At 40.4% G+C, this 20,610-nt stretch overlaps 1 protein-coding gene across 2 annotated transcripts in view; it reads left to right on the top strand.

The window, feature by feature from the left end:
• The first annotated feature begins 11,159 nt into the window (after positions 1-11,159).
• Map3k7 (mitogen-activated protein kinase kinase kinase 7) overlaps positions 11,160-20,610 on the top strand; it is a 55,620-nt gene continuing 46,169 nt past the window's right edge. The window contains exon 1 of one of the 2 annotated variants that reach the window (XM_041667690.1): positions 11,160-11,565. In XM_041667690.1, coding sequence (XP_041523624.1) covers positions 11,446-11,565 — 120 coding nt within the window. In that variant the 5' untranslated portion in view covers positions 11,160-11,445. The remainder of the gene's footprint in view (positions 11,566-20,610) is intronic. The other variant, XM_041667691.1, reaches the window with a different exon arrangement.

The following is a 20,610-nucleotide window of genomic DNA, read 5'->3' as shown; positions in this document are numbered from 1 at the left end:
CATTCTTTTTTTTTGTTTTTTTTGAGACAGGGTTTCTTTGTGGTTTTGGAGCCTGTCCTGGAACTAGCTCTTGTAGATCAGGCTGGTCTCGAACTCACAGAGATCCGCCTGCCTCTGCCTCCCGAGTGCTGGGATTAAAGGCGTGCGCCACCACCACCCGGCTCTCCCATTTATTTTCTTAATAAAAAATATATTTGGGCTGGAGAGATGGCTCAGTTGTTAAGAGCACTGACTGCTCTTCCAGAGGTCCTGAGTTCAATTCCCAGCAACCACATGGTGGCTCACAACCATCTATGATGAGACCCAGCGCCCCCTCCTGACCTGCAGGCACACATGGAAGGAATGCTGTACACATAATAAATAAATAAATCTTTAATATATATATATATATATATATTCAATTTTGAACAGTCTTTTTGTACTTAATCAAAAACTAAGAAACTCCTCTGAGTAAATATGACTGGCTCAAATATGAAACATTAAGAAACGCTGCTCTTGGTGAGATGTTAGTAAGGCAAAAAGATATAACTTGAAACATAATTCTACCATGAAAATCCTTCTTTTTATTGTTTTCATGGAGCTATATATTTTTCTTTGCTCCTCTCCCTTCTTCTCCCCTCCCCTTCTAACCTCTGCCATGGTCCCCATGCTCCCAATTTACTCAGGAAATCTTATCTTTTTCTACTTTCCACGTAGGTTAGATCCATGTATGTTCCTCTTAATGTCCTCATTGTTGTCTAGGTTCTCTGGGATTGTCAATTGTAGGCTGGTTTTTCTTTGCTTTATGTCTAAAAGCCACTTATGAGTAAGTACATATATTTGCCTTTCTGGGTCTGGATTACTTCACTCAATATCATGTTTCCTAGATCCATCCATTTGCCTGGAAATTTCAAAGTGTCATTATTTTTTTCTACTGTGTAGTAATCCATTGTGTAAATGTACCACATATTTCTTATCCATTCTTTGGTCGAGGGGCATTTAGGTTGTTTCCATGTTCTGGCTATGACAAACAATGCTGCTATGAACATAATTTTGAGCACATATACTTATGGTATGATTGAGCATCCTTTGGGTATATACCCAAATAATGTAATATTGCTAGGTCTTGAGGTGGTTGTTTCCTAATTATCTGAGAAATCACCATACTGATATCCAAAGGGGCTGTACCAATTTTCACTCCCATCAGCATTGGAGGAGTGTTCCCTTTACCCCACAACCTCTCCAGCATAAGTTGTCATCAATGTTTTTGATCTTGGCCATTCTTACAGATGTAAAAGGGAATATCAGAGTTGTTTTAATTTTCATTTCTTTGATGGCTAAGGATATTGAACATTTCCTTAAGTCTCTTTCAGCCATTTTAGATTTCTCTGTTGAGAGTTCTTTGTTTAGGTCTTCACCCCAGAAAAAAAATCCTTCTAGAACAAAGATGAAAAGAAGAAAAAGCAGTATACATAGACATAGCAGACATGCAGGCATTACAGAAAAACAGAATAACAGAGTGTACTACAACCCTGAGTTTGCAGAGAAAAATCCTACTGACATGAACACCGTGAGCCTCTTCTGTTGTTGAGAGAGGGTTTCTCTGTGTAACAGTTTTGGCTGTCCTAGAACTTATTCTGTAGACAAGGAACTCACAGAGATCTGCCTGCCTCTGCCTCCCAAGTGCTGAGCTTAAAGGCATGTGCCACCACCACCCAGCCTAGAGCCTCTTCTTAACAACTATGCCACTTAGTGTTCTGTAGTTTGGCTCAAGCTAGGGTCATCTGGGAAAAGGGCACTTCAATTGAGAAAATGCTCCCTCAGATTGGCCTGTAGACACATTTGCTGGGCATTTTACTGATTCATGGTTAGTTAATATGAGAGGGTTAACATGGTGGGTACTGCCACCCAGGCAGGGGATCCTAGTTATAAGAAATCAGGCTAAGTGAGCCATGGGGAGAAAGCCAGTGAACAGAACTCTGCTCCAATTCCTGTCTTTAGGTTCCTGCCTTGACTTGCCAACATGATAGATTTATAAGTTGTAAATGGAAATAAATCTTTTCCTCTTCAAGTTATATTATGATTATGACGCTTTATCACAGCAGTAAAAACCTAATCAAGACAGCTGGTAAGATTTGGAAATATGTGGCAAGAAAACTTATTTTAGCAAGAATATCATATAAATATATCTGGGTACAGCAAAGTCAGTTCAAATTTAAATGTGCACAAAGGCAGAGAGTTGAAGACTAAGCAGCCATTACTCTTTGTCACTGTTGGGTGTCTGAAGGCTACTATAGTGCCTGGTACCTTACGGCCACTTGGGAAGTTTTGCTCAAATAAGAATGGTACACATACATCACTTCATTATCATTGAGTCAGTTTTGCTGTGTAAGTCACACTGCCGGCGGTTCTGCAGCTCTGCTTGGCCTCCAGCTCTCAATCCTGCTTGCCAGGAACAGACATGTGTACCACACACCCAATATTTTAACTATCTAAACTGATAGTTTGGGGGATGTTTGGTGATTTCAAAGTAAAAGCAACCCAACAAATACAAAATTCACATGAATGGAAACTGTGTGCATATGACTTTTATATGCCAAACATCTATTTACAAACAAATCTGAAATCTAATATATTTATTCATGCAGTAAGGTATGCAAGTTTCCAGGCCTGAAAGAGAAACAACATTTCTACCCACCATCCACATTTGGTAGAACTGTGCTGATACAACCAAATCTCTACCTAGATTATTTGTATAATATGAAATTCCTAGATGTTTTTCCTAGAAACAAAACCTGAGACAAGGATTGCAGAAACATAAAGATAGCCAGTTCAGAGAGAACTGTTAAGCAAACTATTCTAGGTACATGAAGAAGCTATCAAATTATTCTCGTAAAGGGAATGAAGATCTCGGAAATTCTTTAGAATTTCTATCCCACAGGTCCCTGGGTTAAGGGCCCATCACCTGGGGAACACGAATGTCCATGCCCTGACTATGTTATGTGAACAAAGTGGATTTGGGTAACACAAAGGCAGTACCCCAACAAATATGGAGTTGCTGGTTGTCTTAGTTAGGGTCTCTACTGCTGTGATGAAACACTATGATCAGGACAACTTAGTGAGGAAAGGGTTTGCTTCAGTTTACACTTTCAGGGGACAGTCCATCACTGACGGAAGTCAGAACAGGAACTCAAACAGGGCAGGATCGTGGAGGCAGAGATGATACAGAGGACAAGGAGGAGTGCTGCTTACTGGCTTGCTCCGCATGGCTTGCTAAGCCTGCTTTGTTATAGAAGCCAGGACCACCAGCCCAGAGATGGCATCACTCATGATGGGTAGGACCCCTCCCCATCAATGACTAACAAAGAAAATGCTCTACGGACTGACCCACAGCCCGATCTTATGAAGGCAGTTTTTTCAATTGAAGTTCCCTCTTCTCAGATGACTATAGTTTGTTCATGTTAGTATAAATCTAGCCAGCACACTGGTCTACAAAGTCAAGCCAGCACATAGAAATAAGAAGAGAATCTGTGAAGATAATAGTTAAACACTTGGTTGTCTCCTAGAGCAGACAAGTAATGATAATTATCATGTCATTGTGTCAAGGAAAGATGCTTCACAGTAAAATGAGAAAACCTGAGAACAAAACACAACTGTTAATTAATTTTTGCCCCAGGATAAACAGCTTGTACTTAAGGAGACTACTGTACGGTAGCCACTACTGTGTGCACACAGTGAATGGTGCTTGTCAGAAGAATGAATCCATGACTATGGACAGAGCTATCCAAAAACAGACACACCCCAGCAGCCATGGCAGCCTCCTGGAGCTCTGCACAAGAAGTTTATTTCTTAAAGTTCATTATGGGGAACGAGCTTTGATGCAGAACTTTTCTCTGGAAGAGACAGTCACAAACTGCATTTTTAGCCATAAAGAACCAAGAATAAAAATAATAGCTTAACCTTAAGAGTTTTCTTTAATGCGAAGATATATAGCCAATTAAAATGTAAAGTAGAAGAATCTTAAAGATATAGAGCAGAGCCATCATTCCCTTGTCTGCTGAATCCTTCCCATTCTTAGAACGAATGGCATCTCAAGGCTAAGGTGTCCATGCTGATTCCACATCCTATTATATTCCTGCAGCTAAATTGTGCTGCTTTCAGAAATCTTTCTTAGGCCAGTCAATATGTTTCAGAGGAGGAAAATTCTCAATTCTGATAGTATCTATTTCTCGACAAATTAAGTTGGAGACCTAGGATATAATATATTCTTTGTTTTCAAAAAAGGATCAATCCCTGGCTTATTAAAGTTGATAATGAGTCCTTTAGAAAAAGGCAGAAATCAATTCCATGCAGCAGATTTAGTTAAGCAACCTCATTAAGACCAAAGACAACTCTATTTTTGTTAGTTTAATAAAGATCATATGTCAATTAAAATATGCTACTGTTTTCTTTTAATGAAGATGGCTTATATCGATTGATAAACTTTTGAATTTGAAATGTACTAGATGTAGAACTTATTGAGATTGATCAAGAATTGCTTAATTTTATCTCAAAATTAAATTTGCCTTTAGGCTGTGAACATCACCTAATTTTGATTAAGATAACACACTAACCTTAAGCAGCTGCCATTTATCAAGAACCTAGAAAGGTGAATTTATATAGTCAAGAAGTGGAAAGATTCAAAATTCTAACATAAAATGAGTGGTACCATTTGAATATTCCATCCTCCCCAAGTTACCTATGCCTACAGTTAACATTACATTTGATCTGCCCATTACAGAAAGCATCACTTCCTAAACATTCCTGAGATTGAACTCTTTAACGTATTTCAGTATGCTTCAATTTCAACTTTGACTCTTTCTCCCCCAAACCAAAGCTTTCCTCACTTGACTCCACAAGTTTTAAGTACACTTGGTTGAATAGGTAGTAAGTGATCAGATAAGAAAACATACCAGAGTAAGTCAAAGTATAGCTGTCCCCTACAATAAGTCAATATTAAAGTCTCCTGTTTTTCCTAGGGAAGAATCATACTCAATATAACATTCTTCAAACTAAAAATGATGACCCATCAATCAATCATTTATCTTAAGGGAACCCAATATACCCCGCCCCATGCCAAATGCTACCTGATCGCTCAGTTGGATACTAGAACTGTAGGTCTAACTCTCCTGCTTTTTAGAAAAGTGGGTTTGGAGACAGGAGAACCATCTAGAAGAGAAAAAAAGATACATTCCTACTCATATCAAGGTAGTTGACGTCTTTCAGTGATCTGATCAACTCGATTCAACACTTCTCTAGGTCAGTGAGTTCACCTAACCTGTGCCAGCATCTTGGTGTGTACAGCTTACTTCAAATCATCTTTTGTTCATCAGCCCAATTATATAACTCTCCCCAGATTACTGGGAATTCCTTCCTCCAGCTCCTCTCTCAAGACTAGCAAACGACAGCGGCTAGGATGATAGTTCAGTGAGTAGAGGAGCCTAATGATCTGAATTTTATGCTCAGTCCCATATGATGGATGGAAAGAATCAACTTGCAATTTGTCCTTTGGCCACTATTTCTGCACTGAGTGCATGTGTGCACGCACGTGCACACACATATACATACACACACATAAATAATTTTAAATTTCAAGAAAAAAAACAGTAAGTGGTATTATCTCTTTACTTCATATGGTCAGTAGTAGGATGGGCAAGAAAGAATTAAAAGCAATCATTCTTTGAACAAATAAATAAATAAAACTAAGTTACTAAAATTACAAAACAAAAGATTACAATCAGGATAGAGTATCCATATTACAATCTTATGGTGCCTACTGGAAATAAATCTTAAACTTAATAAAAATGACACATATTACAAATTAAAACAAAGTTGCTAATGCCAGCTTTCTTCTTTCAGAGAAAAGAAAACTGAACCTAAGATCAAAATGTAATCAGCAAAACTTTGTTCTTCAAAATGATAGTCAAATTACTTAATAAACATATGGCTACAGCTACTGTTAGGCGATCTCAAGGGTTAGCTCTGATTGGACTGTAAAATCTAAACAAAAGCTGCCTGAAATTTACTGGATGAGTGGGTAGTCCTTGGGCTTCCCACAGGGCAGGGAACCCTGATTGCTCTTTGGGCTGATGAGGGAGGGGGACTTGATCGGGGGAGGGGGAGAGAAATGGGAGGCGGTGGCGGGGAGGAGGCAGAAATCTTTAATAAATAAATAAATTAAAAAAAAGAATATTAACTCACTGATAAGATGTGACCAGCGTTTCTGTTGAATCGTGTCTCCTGTTTCTCATTTTCTATACAGCACAACATATTAAGAATGCCATATATAGAGCCGGGCGGTGGTGGCGCACGCCTTTAATCCCAGCACTCGGGAGGCAGTGGCAGGCGGATCTCTGTGAGTTCGAAGCCAGCCTGGTCTACAAGAGCTAGTTCCAGGACAGGAACCAAAAGCTACGGAGAAACCCTGTCTCAGAAAATCAAAAAAAAAAAAAAAAAAGAATGCCATTTATATATATATTTTGAAGGAATGTACTCATCTCGCATACCACTTCTTATACATTACAGGATTTAGAGATAGAAATTTAATACTCACCACGATGTCTATAGCTCCCCCTCAGTCCTATAATTACTACTAAAATAAATTTAATAGTGATGGGATAAGCACAGCTTTTGCAGTGTGATACTTAGTTACCATAGTTACTCTGGCTACATATATTAGACGTTTTTCTGATTTTCATTTATACGTTCAGATTAAAACTGCATGGCTTTAATCATCCACACTGAGATTGTCTTCTGCACTTTAGGTTAGCAATCCCATTGAGGAACAGATGCCAGAATTCCATTGCCTGAATTTCCTCTTCCACTCTAGCTCTTTCTTAAGCATCCGGATACTAGTATTTCTTCCCCGAACTCATCAAGTTTGAGAGAAGAGAATATTGAGGATCGAAATAAGATACTGTTTAGGGCTGGGTTCTCCCATTAGATTATTTCCCTTAACTACTTGGATGCCTCTGGGCATAATTAAAAGACTGCTACTTTCTCTCTATTGTGTGAAATGTGTCACATAATTGAGTTGATTAACAGGCCACAGTTCTCTCTCAGAGCACTGTGACCTCCCAGAGATGACTTTCAAATGGGAATCTCTTCCTCAGTGGAGCCTCTCACCACTGAGAGCAGCTCTGTGGGGCGCTGGGGAGGCAGAGGAAGGTGGGAAATGGTCTCTCACTCAGGCCCTCCAATCCGTACCCCGACTGTCTTTGGCTGGGTGGGGAGTGTTGTTTGTTGAAATAATGAATAGTAGGTGGCATCATTAAAATAGAAAGTTTCAATTTGTGAATCCCTGGGGCTGTGTGAGATGAAACACCCTTACTTATCCCTGAAAATGAAGCCAAATTGCTTCCGGAATTTCCTCTGAGAAAGATCATCTAAAACAGCTATTGACATTTTAGCCCGGGAAATAAGACATTTAATTAATGTGTTTTAAACAAAGAGTACTATTTCTGTGAGGATTGTTCTTTTTAAAGTGTGTTTTCACCTATGTGGCAATTCTACCTGTAAAAAAGATAGTGTTGAGCTACAGGATGATGCTTCAGCTTATCTGGAAGCTTAGAAACTAAACAATTAGTTAAAATACCACTAACGTCACAGTAATAGTGCTATTAATCTTAAACAGCAACCTATGGAAAAAACCTAAATAATATTAGTGTTTGGAGAGAAGAGTTGGTTTAACTTCGGAAACTCTAGGAAGAGAGAGTCCCCTACACTGATTACTAACATCAGAGCTACCTCTTAGGAGAGAAAGCATTTTTAAAACTCTCAAACATTTTAAAAGCAAACTTTCATTACAAACTAGTACGCTACCTACTTATCAATCTCATCTACTCATTAAGTCTTCTCCAATGATGTTACAGAAAATTGGTTAACTCAGCCTTTGTATGTAAAATAAATTAACACGGTATTGATAAGGAACTATGCTCGTTCACTTTCAATAAAGTGTCTACTGAACCAGAGGTAGTGCTCTAAATCCTGCTCAACTGGTGTTCTGGTCTTTCCTTTTGTTGTTGTGATAAAACACTTTGATCAAAAGCAATTTAGAAGAGGAAAGAGTTTAAATGGCCTATACTTCCAGGTCACAACGCACCACTGAGGGATATATTGTGGGAAGGGAAGTCAGGGTGAGAATCCAGAGATAACTCTCTGGCTCATACTTAGCTAGCTCTCTTGTGAAGTTCAGGAACACCTGCCCAGGAAGTGGCACTACCCACAGTGAGCAGGGTTCTCCTACATTAATCAAGACAATCCCTCACAGACCAACTTATAAAGGCAATTGCTCAATGCAGAAGTTTTTTTTTTAGGTGATTCTAGGCTGTGTCAATTTGACAGTTAATGCTAACTAAAACAATAAGGTTAAGAAGATTGGAACAGAAAATAAATCAGGAATAAAATTAAAAGCGTCAGATTGCTAACTATGTAGAAATAAACAGTAATAGATAGAAAGTGACGGGTAGGGAGCTGAAGGAAATATGACATCATCATCTCTGAAGTAGTGATTGGGCTGATAACCAAATGATAAGACAGACATTCCTGAGTAAGAGTAATTTAGGAAATCGGGAACCCAAGTTATGAATACTTGACCTATAGCCAGTCAGCACATGGTAACGGAAATAACACACATACACATATACAACAAACAACAACAAAAGCAGACTTAACATTTGAGGGGACAAGAGCCTCAACAAGCAGAGGCCAACATACTCAATGTCTGAAAATTAGACTTTCCAAATCAAAGATAACATCCTCCTACCTCTTCCCCAGAACATGATAGTCTAAGCAAAGCTATCCTCTAATCCCTGTGCCCCTCCTCGGGGTTCAAGCTACCCCAGATGTGGGAACCCCAAACTGTTCGTCCAAACTCATACAGACACATTCTTCTTCAGTCACTTATCAGCCTAAGCCAGACTCCACTGTCAAGTGTAAGCCAGTCAGCAGTTAAGCTACCCTGTGATAACAAATTCTCCGAATCACCAGGACTTAGTGTCTGTGATGGACAACGGTTCCACCATTATCACACCCTAAGGAAGAAAAATATGAAACTAATCATTATTTCAGGATTAATTAATTTTATGTATCAGCCACTCTTCTAATTTTTCATAATCCATCGAGGTTAATATTACGTACATATTAAGGTTGAAAGTTTAATTTATTCAAGATATGTGGTAGAAGTGGAATAAGAGATACTACAATTCTAAAACCTGTGCTTTAAGCTAAAAGACATACATCCTAAGAGCTATTAATTAGCACTTTTCTTCAAAACATAGGAAAACTAAAAGTGTTCCAGAGAAAGTAAAATTACTAAGAAACTAAAATAGCTTTTCCCTAACGATTCATTAACATTAGCCTTAAGCACATGATGTTCATTTCAGTAATATTTATAACTAGAAAAGGCAGCAGATAATTGGATAGCAATCCACGGATACCCTGCCTTTTCAGTTCCCACGTTTCTCAGTTCCAAAGACCCACTGTTGTGGAATATTAGCTTAAGATGTGTTACATTCGTTTATGCTGTGGAACATTTAATGATGCAAAGACGTGTTGCATTCTTTTATGTTGCATTTGTTTAACTGTAAAACTGTGTTATTTTGCCTGTCTAAAACACTTGGTTGGTCTAAACAAGAGCTGAACTGCCAATAGCTAGGCAGGAGAGGGAAAGTCTCCATTAGTAAATTAGGACTTAGCATTCTCTGGAGTTCAACCTTGGGCACTAAATCTAACTCCAGTGTTCTTGCTGGTTTTTGAGTCAAATCAACTAAAATTCAACACCTAGTTTAAACTAAAAATTGTGTTGGTCACACAACATGGATAATATTATCTATAGGGTACTCCAATCTAACTTGTGAGAGTCAAACTTGAATTGCAAAGCTACTGATGAGTATTTTATAAAACATAAAGTAGCATTAAGGCAGGAAAAGGTTAAACTATGGGGACATAAGGCAAAGGAGCCCCTCACTCAGAAATTGAAGCTTGCCACAGGGCTAAAGAAAATCAAAAACTCCAGTAGAACTAACACTTGCTATGAAGATTGTCAACATAAAGGCAACATTCCATTATATAAAGATATTTTATATTGAGTTAGCAGCAAACCTTGCTTAAGTTCAAGCCTCTATACCCTTCAAGGAAGGCCTTCTTTCATTCCTAGATATTTTCTGGGAATCCCACAAAACAAGAGTATCAACTTCGTTTCCAGTGAAGTTACCCTAACTTAAGCAACCCTGGAATCTGGAATTTTGCCCCTATCAATGGTAATCTTGTTAGGTCCTCTTCACAAACACCTTGTGAGCTTAAACTCCTTAGCAGGCCTTCAAAGACAATGCCTTCAAAGGTCATCAAAATCCTGTACATAAACATTGTAAGGACAGCGAAGTATGAGTCTTCCAGCTTTGCTTCATACTGGCTTCTCTTAGAATTTTTTTTCCTTGTTGTGTCTAAGGGTCCATCTTTGCACGAGGGGTAAATCTCTCAAAACAAACTCTTCGGGCTGTTGTGGGCGACAGTCTCAGTAACTGAACAAAGTTAAACAATTTTATTTTATTTGGTTTTTCGAGACAGGGTTTCTCTGTGGTTTTGGAGCCTGTCCTGCCTTACGACTTGTGTGAAATTTTGTCTGTCTGACACCACAACGTTAACTTCAATCAGTGAGCACTACTACTTCACGGTGTTACTCAGGATGCTCGCACTAACTGCTTTTACTTCGAATCCCTCACAGGCTTAGGAGTTAGAGCAAAGCACAGCGCTGCAAAAGCCCACAGCGCGGAAACATTTTGGCCAAGCTTGAAAGCTTCTTCAACAGCTCCCGAGCGAAACTGAAAATCAAGAGGCGCCCAAAGATCACGACACGAACGCCACCCTGCCTGTCTGCAGACCGCTCAGAACAGAGGTGGGGAAGGCACGACGCAGCTCCAAAAAAATAAGCAAAACACTACAGAGTTTATCTTTCCCGCTGCTTCCTGCGGGACCAACCGGACGGCCTTCTGCCTCGCTCCGCGCCAGTTCCGTGCGCGCACTTTCATTGCGTCACCGCGCCAGGTATCGCGGTACCACCTCGCCGCCAAGGCCCTTGCATAAAAGTCTCGCGAAACTTGTCCCACGGGCCCACGGCTCCACGCTCGCCCTCGCCCACTCCGCCCCGAAGCCGGCGCTGCTCTCTCGGTCCGAGTCACAAAAACTCCCCTCGTCCGCTTCCTCCGGCGTCGCCTCCTTCCACCCAGTTCCGAGTCCAAACCGGAACTGGAAGTCTGGTGGGCGGGGCCCGCCGACGGAAAGCGCTGAGGAGCCGGAGCCGGGACTCGGCTGTGGCCCCGGTCGGTCCCGCGCCACGGAGCGCCCGGCGGCGGGGCGGCGCGGCTCGGGGCTGAAGGGCGGCGGGCGGGCCGGTGGGCGGGCGCGGCCCCCCGGGCGCCGCGGGGGATCATGTCGACAGCCTCCGCCGCCTCGTCCTCCTCCTCGTCTTCTGCCAGTGAGATGATCGAAGCGCCATCGCAGGTCCTCAACTTCGAAGAGATCGACTACAAGGAGATCGAGGTGGAAGAGGTGAGCGAGGCCGGGCCCTGCAGCCCCCGCGCCGCCGCCCGGGGTCGGGGAGCGGGAGGCGGCGGCTTCCGGACGGGCTTCACGGTTGACTTTGGATCTGTGACTCTAGACCTGCTTACATGCGTGGTTCGATTATCCGTAAATAGGTCGCGCGAAGTTTGGCTGCTGCGGAGTTTCGGTTCCCTGGTCGTGGTGTTAAAGGCCAAGATTGCGTGTGTGTGACTTCTGGTGTGATGTGTGAGACCAAAGGATGCTCGGGACAGGCTGTTAAAGAGACCGTCTTCCGGCGCTTTCCGCGCTCCGTGATTCTTCTTTCTCGGATACCATAGAGTAGTTCTGTCCCCCTGTTGGGCCAATGTAGATGAATTCCATTCTTCGGTGACACGAGGCTGTTATGAAGAGACGTTTGAAATGAGCTATGAAAGTGGCACATTCTGAAGAGGCAAGTAGTGATTATGGTGACTGCCAGACTATAACACTACACCAGAAGTCGCTGATAGAAAAACCGAATAAATGGAATCTTCAGTTGGAATTTCAGAGCAGACGTTTCTGAGTATCTTCAGTACATCACCTATTTTCAGTTCCACAGTGGTGTCAGTTCTAAGAATCTTCATATTTACAAAAGAAAAACTGTGTGTGTGTGTGTGTGTGTATGTGTGTGTGTGTGTATTTAAACTGCAGCTTAGAACTCTTTAAAACTGGTTAGAAATACCTTCGTGCATTTCCTATGACTTTTTCCTATTTTTAAGCACTTTGTGTTTTCTACACCATACTGTGCGATTTATGAGAATCTAGACTGAGTTGCCTTTAAGGTTTATTTTTAGTCAGTGTAGTAAGGAGTTAAAAGTTTCAAACTAATTAACACTCAACAAACACATTTTTACGTTAGATGATTGCTAAGTCCTTTCTCTTTATCACTAAGAGTAACTTTAGAGATCCCGTGTTCATTGAGACTATGGCTATCTTACAAGTGTGGTGGGAAGGGCAAGGTTTAAGACAAGAAGGTTCAGTGTGTAGGACAGGCTACTGTGTGACTTGGTTTCCCTCTGCTCCCCGAATGTTGGTTTCCTTTGCTGTAAGATAGGAGTAATCGTTACTCCATCAGTGTGACAAACCCTGCTAAGCAGTGGGTGCAGAAAACCCAGCATAGTATCTGACATATTGTTAGGAAATAAGGTTCCCGAGAAGGTGACCTGCTTTAAGGTCACGTCTAAAAGAAGGCCTGTTTGGGCAGAGGAAAACATTCTGTATATGGGGTTTTCCCCCCTCGTAAAGCTAAGATAAATTCCTTTTTTCAGAAGCGGGTAGTTGATCCAGCTTTCATGGACAACATTCTTTTTTAAGACTAAAAACTTCAGTGAGTCATTATGCAAGAATTGCAGTTTTTAAATAAGCATTTACATGTACCCTGGCGAATTGCTGTGCTTGTAGACTACAAATTGTTATATAATAATAACTCGTACTTCGTGGTCCACCACTTGTTTCCACACACTTACTGGGCGTGCTTCTTTCTTGCACAGTCCTCCTTAAAGCTCTCACCTTCTTGCTTCATTGAGGCCTGCAAGTTGTGAGGGAGACAGTAATCAGTTTGATGTTCTCAGCTCAAAGCTGGTATCTTTTTGAAATTTGTTTCATTTTAGTGCCTAGTTTATTTTCATATTCTTGATTTAATTCAGGCCTTTCTGATGTCAAAAGCATTACATAGTTTCCATTATAGTCCTATTTGAGCATATTAAACAGTATCGTATAGTCAGTGGTGCACCTCAGGCACTCGGTAGCTATTTTTCAACTTACATTCTACCTCTAGTTTAAATCATAAATAGAAAAAGAGAAAGATGACCCAATACAGAAACAATCTTACATTGCTTTCAGTGTTTTATATGGACAAACTATATCACCTTTTAAATTAAGAAAATAGTGGTTTGGGGTGTAACTCAGAATTCTTGCCCACCATGCTTGAGGTTCTGGCGTCAATCCCAGCACACAAACAGCAAGATAGGAGATCCACATAATTAATATCTCAATAACAGTACAATGGAATAGCATTACACAAATATAATTAGAAGCTGTGGTTTAAGAAAACAATCTAGTTATAGACCAGATGTGGACTCATTTAGTACATACTCATTTCTAAGACAACAGATGCTTTTCATCATTGCATTCTTAGTATTATGGCTCTTCACTTTCAAAATTTAACTGCTACCAAATTATATCAGTTTTGTGCCTCCGAAATCTACGTGGGTACTTAATTTTTTAAAAAAGTCAGTTTTTAACCTTCTTGTACTTGAGCAAAAAGAATTAACTGTAGACTGCACTGAGGGCGGGATGGTTAAAAAATGTGGTTTGGTGAAAAATATATTAAATTGAGTATATAGAAAATTAGGTGCTATATTGATTATGCCAGACTATATTTAGGCAGGTCATTTATTTTGGAGACCTGTATTTTTTCTCTTAAATACTGACATATTGGACAAGATCAGTAAATGTCTATTCCAACTGTAAAATAAAATGCATGTGTTCTCTTGTTCTCCACAGATCGTTTAGAAGTTCTTAGGCAGTCATAATCGTCCTAGGAAATGGAGTTGGGTAGACAGACCTCATTTCACAGATACTGACTCGAGGTTATAAAGTTTGGTTTGCCAAAAGCTGCATCTCTTAAATCAGTGGCAGAGCTAGGAATCTGAAGTTTCTCAGTCGTGAGTCCTTTGTTCTTTCCTCTAGATTTAGAATGTCACTGCGGTACTCCATAGTGAACCCCTATTCTAGGAATGAAGATACTAAATACTGATTTCCTCCATAGGAGTTGGTGCTCTGCAGCCAGCATTTTCTTCTCTGTGCAGTGTGCTGAGGCTCAATGGAAGAATCCTAGAGTTAGTTACATTTTCAGAATCATAATGTCAGAGTTGGAGATGTGATGTAGCTCAAGCATATAAGCTATAACTTGACAGTTGGCGAATCACAGCAGCTCCAGTAAGTGGAGACAGAATTGAAGCTAGGTGCAATATAAATTCACTTTCGTTGGTTCAAAATATCACTAGTGAATAATTGTCTTTGCACTTATTCCTCTGCCTTTGAGCTCTTCCTCCAAAGCATCACATGACTGCTTCCTTCTCACCATTCAAGTCCATCTCAAATGTTTCTTCCCTAGACAAGCTTTTGCCAAGCAACTTGGGACTTGGTTATTTCTGTTCTCCTTTGTGACACTTACCTGTAATTGAATGACATTTCTAACCCTAGCGCACAGTACCTAAAGGTTCTCTAAGTATGTTTTGAACCAGTGAATGAAATTATCATAGCAAATTATGAGAATTAAATGCACATCTGATTTTCTTATATGTAGTAAACCAGGGGTTAATTTCCATAATTTACCTAAGCTAGCACTACACAGGCAATGGGATCTGACTCTTCCCAGTCTCGATGCCCTTCTTCCTCATTGTACGTAGCAAATGTTTAGCAGGGGTACAAGACCCTATGAAGAGCCAAGCGCTGTGAGTGAATCAGTCATTGGTGGATTTCACTTAAGTAGACTGACTGTATTTATAGGGTTACTCTGTCAGGGGGTCCCAGAGTGGTGACCACAGCTAAGGATATTGGACATGTAAATCACTCTTTGTGTGTGTCCTTGTGTTTTATTGGAGATACACAGAAAAGTATACTAGGATAAGACTATGTAAAAAGAACTTTAGCAGTGACTATAAACTATTAGGCTACTGATTCTAGAGGAGAGCCTAAAATTATAGGGCTTGAATAAACTGAGTCTATGGTTGTTAGTGGGTGGTTATGGAAATCCAAAGATAATCGGTACGTGTGAAACTGATGGCCACTGAGCTCAATAGAAATCCGGAATGGCTAAAATAAAGCATGGGGTGCAGACATTATTTACGTGTCATACACATGTAGCCGAACAAATAATCTGAGCATATCATTCAAAGGAAAGGCTCGTTAAGTGGGTCAGGTGTGGTATTAGCTGCTTTTACATTGCTGTGATAAAATATCACGACCAAAACCAACTTGAAGAGGGGTTGATTCTGGCTTACAGTTCTAGAGAGTTAGATGTTGACGGGAAGACATTCTATGGCAGGCTCTAAAAGACTAGAAGAGCAGAACAAGCGAAGCTCCGCTTTTCTGTTATCAAGCCCGTCTTGTCAGCAGCTCTGCTCCGTGACAGTTTATTAATAGATATTGAGGCTCCGAAGAGTTGGAGACGCCACGTCCTAACTAATGAACTTAGGATCTACGCTTGTTCTGTCTTGTTCCCGATTTCTTGCCAGAATGATAGCACCATAGTTGGGGCTCCATTCACTCCGTGCATAGGACAGAGCCAGACCAAACTGACTAAATAAAATGAAGACAATGAACATGAATCATCTCGTGTTAAGAGCACAAGAGTGTACAACCCTTTCCATTAGTTTAGTTTATGCATCAAGTGGTTGGTTTTTTATCTTATTTGGATGAAGGAAAGGGGTAATGTCTAATACTTGAGGAATTGGGCTGCCTGTGTACATGTTCACATCTTTGTAGGTGCACCTGTATACACGTTTGTGGGATCCAGAAGACAGACAACCTGTGTTCTTCCTCCAGTGCCATCAACCCTCCTTTAAGACGGGATCTCCTGCTGTCTTGAAACTTACCAAGTGTCTAGCCTGGCTGGATAGTGAACCCTGGGGACCTGCCCATTTTTGCCTCCCCAGTGCTAGAATTATGAGTTCCAGTATACCAGATGTACTGAACTTAGCTTCTAGGTTTGATCTTGGGCCCTTATACTTGTGGAGTAAATGCTTTACCAACTGAGCTATTTCCCCAGCCAAAGAAATTAATATTTTAATTGTTTTTTGTTTTCTTTTAGTAGTAATTACATGGTGATATTCTATATATCATCTCTCATTGACTTACTAAGAATTAAATTTGAATTTGTTTTTTGAAGCTAAATTAGTAGTTTGAAAACTAAAAGAGCTAAACCACAGGGGAAAAAATGCATACAATAAGAGAATTTAAAACATTTTAATTTAGAAAGAAATGCTTCTAAAATCAATGTCTTTATATTTTTCTATTCTAGTTTTACAAAGAAGAGATTATGAAATATACCTGAAATTTATTTGCAGGTTCACCATGTTTAATAAATATGTATGGTGGCATAGATATTTGCAGCTTTGATGTGTTCTCTTTTCTACATTGTTAAGAAAATTGTTTTTTGTAGAAAATGTGTTCACGATAGTATAGAAATTAAAATTGATAAAGAAATTGTTATGTTAATTCAGTTATGAATACAGTCTGCATAGGTTCCCTTTATTTGTGAACTTGAACTAGAAGTGAGGTAGCACATAAAGTATGACTTACTGTTGACTGTTTCCCTCAATTTATCACGGTATCTCAAGGGTTACCTTTGTGCCACTCTGGGAGTTGCTAGCTGCAGTTTGCAACATTGACTTGCCCTTCTAACAGTGGAAATAATGTTCTTTTATGTTTTGGGTTTGTTTTTTCATAGTCTAAGCAGGCTAGTTTCTCTCATAAAGAGCTGACATTTTATATTCTTGATTAGTACAAAAATAAAATTTACTACCAATAAACTTATTTTTTAACTCTCCCAGTTGTAAAAATTTCTTCCATAAGCAAAGTGGGGTTTTTTGTTTTGTTTTTATTTATGTATTTATTATTTTTGCATTATCGGTCTGAGAGAGACAGAGTGAACTTTTATCATTTACATTTTCTTTTATGTGTAGGATTCTTCCCGCATATATGTCTGTGTTCCAGATAGGTGTCTGATGCCCACGGCAGTGAGAAGGGGGAAATCAGTTCCCCCAAGACTGGAGTTACAGATGGTTGTGAGCCTCAATGTGGGTTCTGGAAATGAAGCCTAAGTCCTACTGTTAGCCACTGAGCCATCTCTCCATCCCTGGATGTACACTGTCTTAACTAATGAGTCCTGTAATGGAATAGTCTACATGTTGTTTTGATCATTTCCTGGTGGTAAGGCAAAACTTGTTCTATTCTAGTATGTTGTAGGGTGTGTGGCCCATTATAGAACATGTGAAGAGAGTGTGTTATTCAATGAAAGAATCAGTGACTTTAACTTGTAGTTCTTTACTAACATCTGATTAAGGCGCAAGTTGTAATAAACTCTTTCAGAATAAAACTCTAGAATGTGAGGATTGGATTTAGAGTAGATAACACAGTCAGCAAATCATCTTAAGGTCAACGGAAGTGTGATATGCTGGAAGTAAGGGACAGATAATGGAGTCAGTATTTAAATACTTATTTGTCCACGAGTGCACACATGCACACCACAGAACGCATGTAGAGATTAAAAAACAACTTGCAGGAGTTGCTCTTGCGTTTCATTTCGTTTGAGACTGTCTTTTTCTTTTTCTACTGCTGTGCTACATAGTTCTAAACAATTCTGTTCCTTCTGCTTCCCCTCTCCCTCTAGGAGTGCTGGGATTGCATTATTATTTATGCCATTGCATCTAGCTTTTTGTGTGGCTTCCAAGATTGAACTTGAGTTGGCCAAAGAGATGTCTCATTGGGTAAAAGCACTAGCCATGCAAGCCTCAAGTTGGTACTTGACACACTAGACCTTTGTAGTATGTAACTATGGTACTTAGTTACTTTTGTAAACTTAGAAGAATATATTGGAGACATTGCTTACAGTTTCAAAGTGTGAGTCTATGACCATTATGGTGGGAAACGCAGTAGAAGGCAAACAGACAGGCATGGTTCTGGAGAAGTAGATGAGGGATTACATCTTTATGTACAAGTTGGAGAGAAACTTTTGAAACCTCAGCCCCACCCCACCCCCGTGACACACCTTTTCCAACAAGGCCACACCTTCTCTAAAGAGTTCCACCAACCAGGGACTAAGTATTCAAATTTATGAGCCTGTGGGGGCCATTCTCATGCAAACCACCACATTCCAACCTAAGGTCCCCAGAGACTTCTTGTAGGCATATTATAATGCAAAATACATTTAATCCAACTTCAAAAGTCCCCATGGTCTTTCACAGTCTCAACACTTACACTGTTTTAAAGCCCAACCCAATGTCACTTCTGATAGTCAGGCAATCTTTTAACTATAAACCCCTGTTCAAAAGCAAATTACATACTTCCAACATACAGTGGCACGGATTATAACCATTGCAGAAGTGAGGAAAAGGGGGCATAGTGAGGAAATTCTGGAACAAAACATGACTGAAACCCATCAGGACAAACGTTCTGTGTTTGATGTCAAAGGGCTTCTTAGGTGGCTCTTACGGTCTCCTACTAGTTTCTTGGGCTGTCTCCGCTCCCTGTTTCCATTTCTCTCCTCAGCAGCCATCACACAGCTCTGGCATCTCCGACATCTTAGGGTCTCCATCACAATAGAGGCTACGCTTTTCACAGCTTCATGCAGGGACTCCCCTGCCACACACCTGTTGTTAGTGGCTTCCAGAGGATGATTCTACAACCTCTTTACTTGACAGCTGTCAGGTTCTGTTCCAGACTTGGGCTGGAACCTGGCCCCCTCTAGATTTGCATACACTTTTGATTTTTTGATGTTTTTCTTTGTTGATTATCATTTTCTTAGCTTTAGATGTCTTAGGCATTTCATTTTTGCTAGCCACAGAATTAGTAGTAGTAAGGCCTTACCTACTCAGTAGGACACCACTCTCTTTATTTCATTCCTAATCAGACCTCTCCTTTTCTCTTTCAGTATAAACCACACCTCCAACATTGTATTTCCTGGTACTCTTTTTTTTTTTCTAGTCAAACTATGCATTTTGTATTTCTTTTTGCCCTGTTTGCTCTTTTTCATTGTGGCTCTGTTTAAGAGAGGTCACTAGTAACTACAAAGCTGAGTCAATACTAGACAGTCTTCAATTTAACCTCAAGCAGATTCTTAGGATAAAGGCTAACCAGCCATGTGCTTTGCCAGAATATAACAAGAATGGCAGTTTATAAAAGAAGGAGTTTATTGGGTGATGGCTTAGTTTTAGAGGGTAAGTCCATCGTGGCAGGAAACTTGACAGCAGGCAAGTGTAGCTCTGGAGCAGGAGCTCAACACTTACAGCCTAGCCACAAGTGTAGCTCTGGAGCAGGAGCTCAACACTTACAGCCTAGCCACAAGTTTGAGGCAGATGAGACTGAGACTGGGCCTGGCTGGGGCTCTGGAAACCTCAAAGCCAACCCCTGTGACGACACACCTCCTCCAACAAGGCCACACCTCCTAATCCTTCTCCCAGACAGTTCCACCAACTAAGGACTAAGGACCAAGCATTCAAATACAGGATCTTCTAGGCTGTTCTCATTTAATCCACCACAAGGGTCTACACTTTGTGAAGGCAATTGACAGTATATCCTGAGCTTGGGCAAACACCTGGGTGGGAAGATGATTTGGGGATATAGTCATGAGATTAGAGCAAATGGAGGGGGACAGTATAGGCAACAAAGACACAGCCTGAGAAGTAGTAGGATCTAAGAGTTGGACAGAGGAAAAAGAGCTGGTGAAGGAGACAAAGATGGAATTATTCTCAATTGGCATTCTAATGATTAACATTTTAGTTTCTAATTTTTGGTTACTATAGACAAACAAATGTCTTTCATACCTGTCAGATTGTTTGAATTCATTCCAGAAGTCAAAATGCTGTGTCAAAATGATCATGTTTGTTTACATGTACCTTGGTCCATATTACTGTCACCTGGACAGATCATCTAAGGTAACTTTCATGCCTGGCAGAGTAGTACCCCTGACTGCTGGGACCTCAGTTGGACTCTTAGCAAATGCCCAACCATTCTCCATGTGACCTTTCTGTATCAAGTGGGCATTTATCTCATGATGTTGGGTTCTAAGAGGAAGGAAATGGAAGCTGCTAAAGCTTCTTGAGCCCTGGTTCTGAAGATTTCAGAGCGTCCATTATACTGCTGATAAAAGCCATTCTTGCCAGACTTAACTCAAGGGAAGAAGCTGTGAACTCCTCAGTAGGGAATTGGTGACATACAAGGACAGTGAAGACTGAAGGCAGCCATCTAGGGAGATTCCTTCCCTTTATATGTGCAAACGTCTGTTATCCC

The sequence above is a fragment of the Microtus oregoni genome, unplaced genomic scaffold, assembly GCF_018167655.1.
Source record: "Microtus oregoni isolate MIOR12 unplaced genomic scaffold, Mior012 000017F_ref0000208, whole genome shotgun sequence".
In the NCBI taxonomy this organism is placed as follows: Eukaryota; Metazoa; Chordata; class Mammalia; order Rodentia; family Cricetidae; genus Microtus; species Microtus oregoni.
The sequence above is the reverse complement of the archived record's forward strand: the minus strand, read 5'-3'. Positions and strand labels throughout refer to the sequence as shown.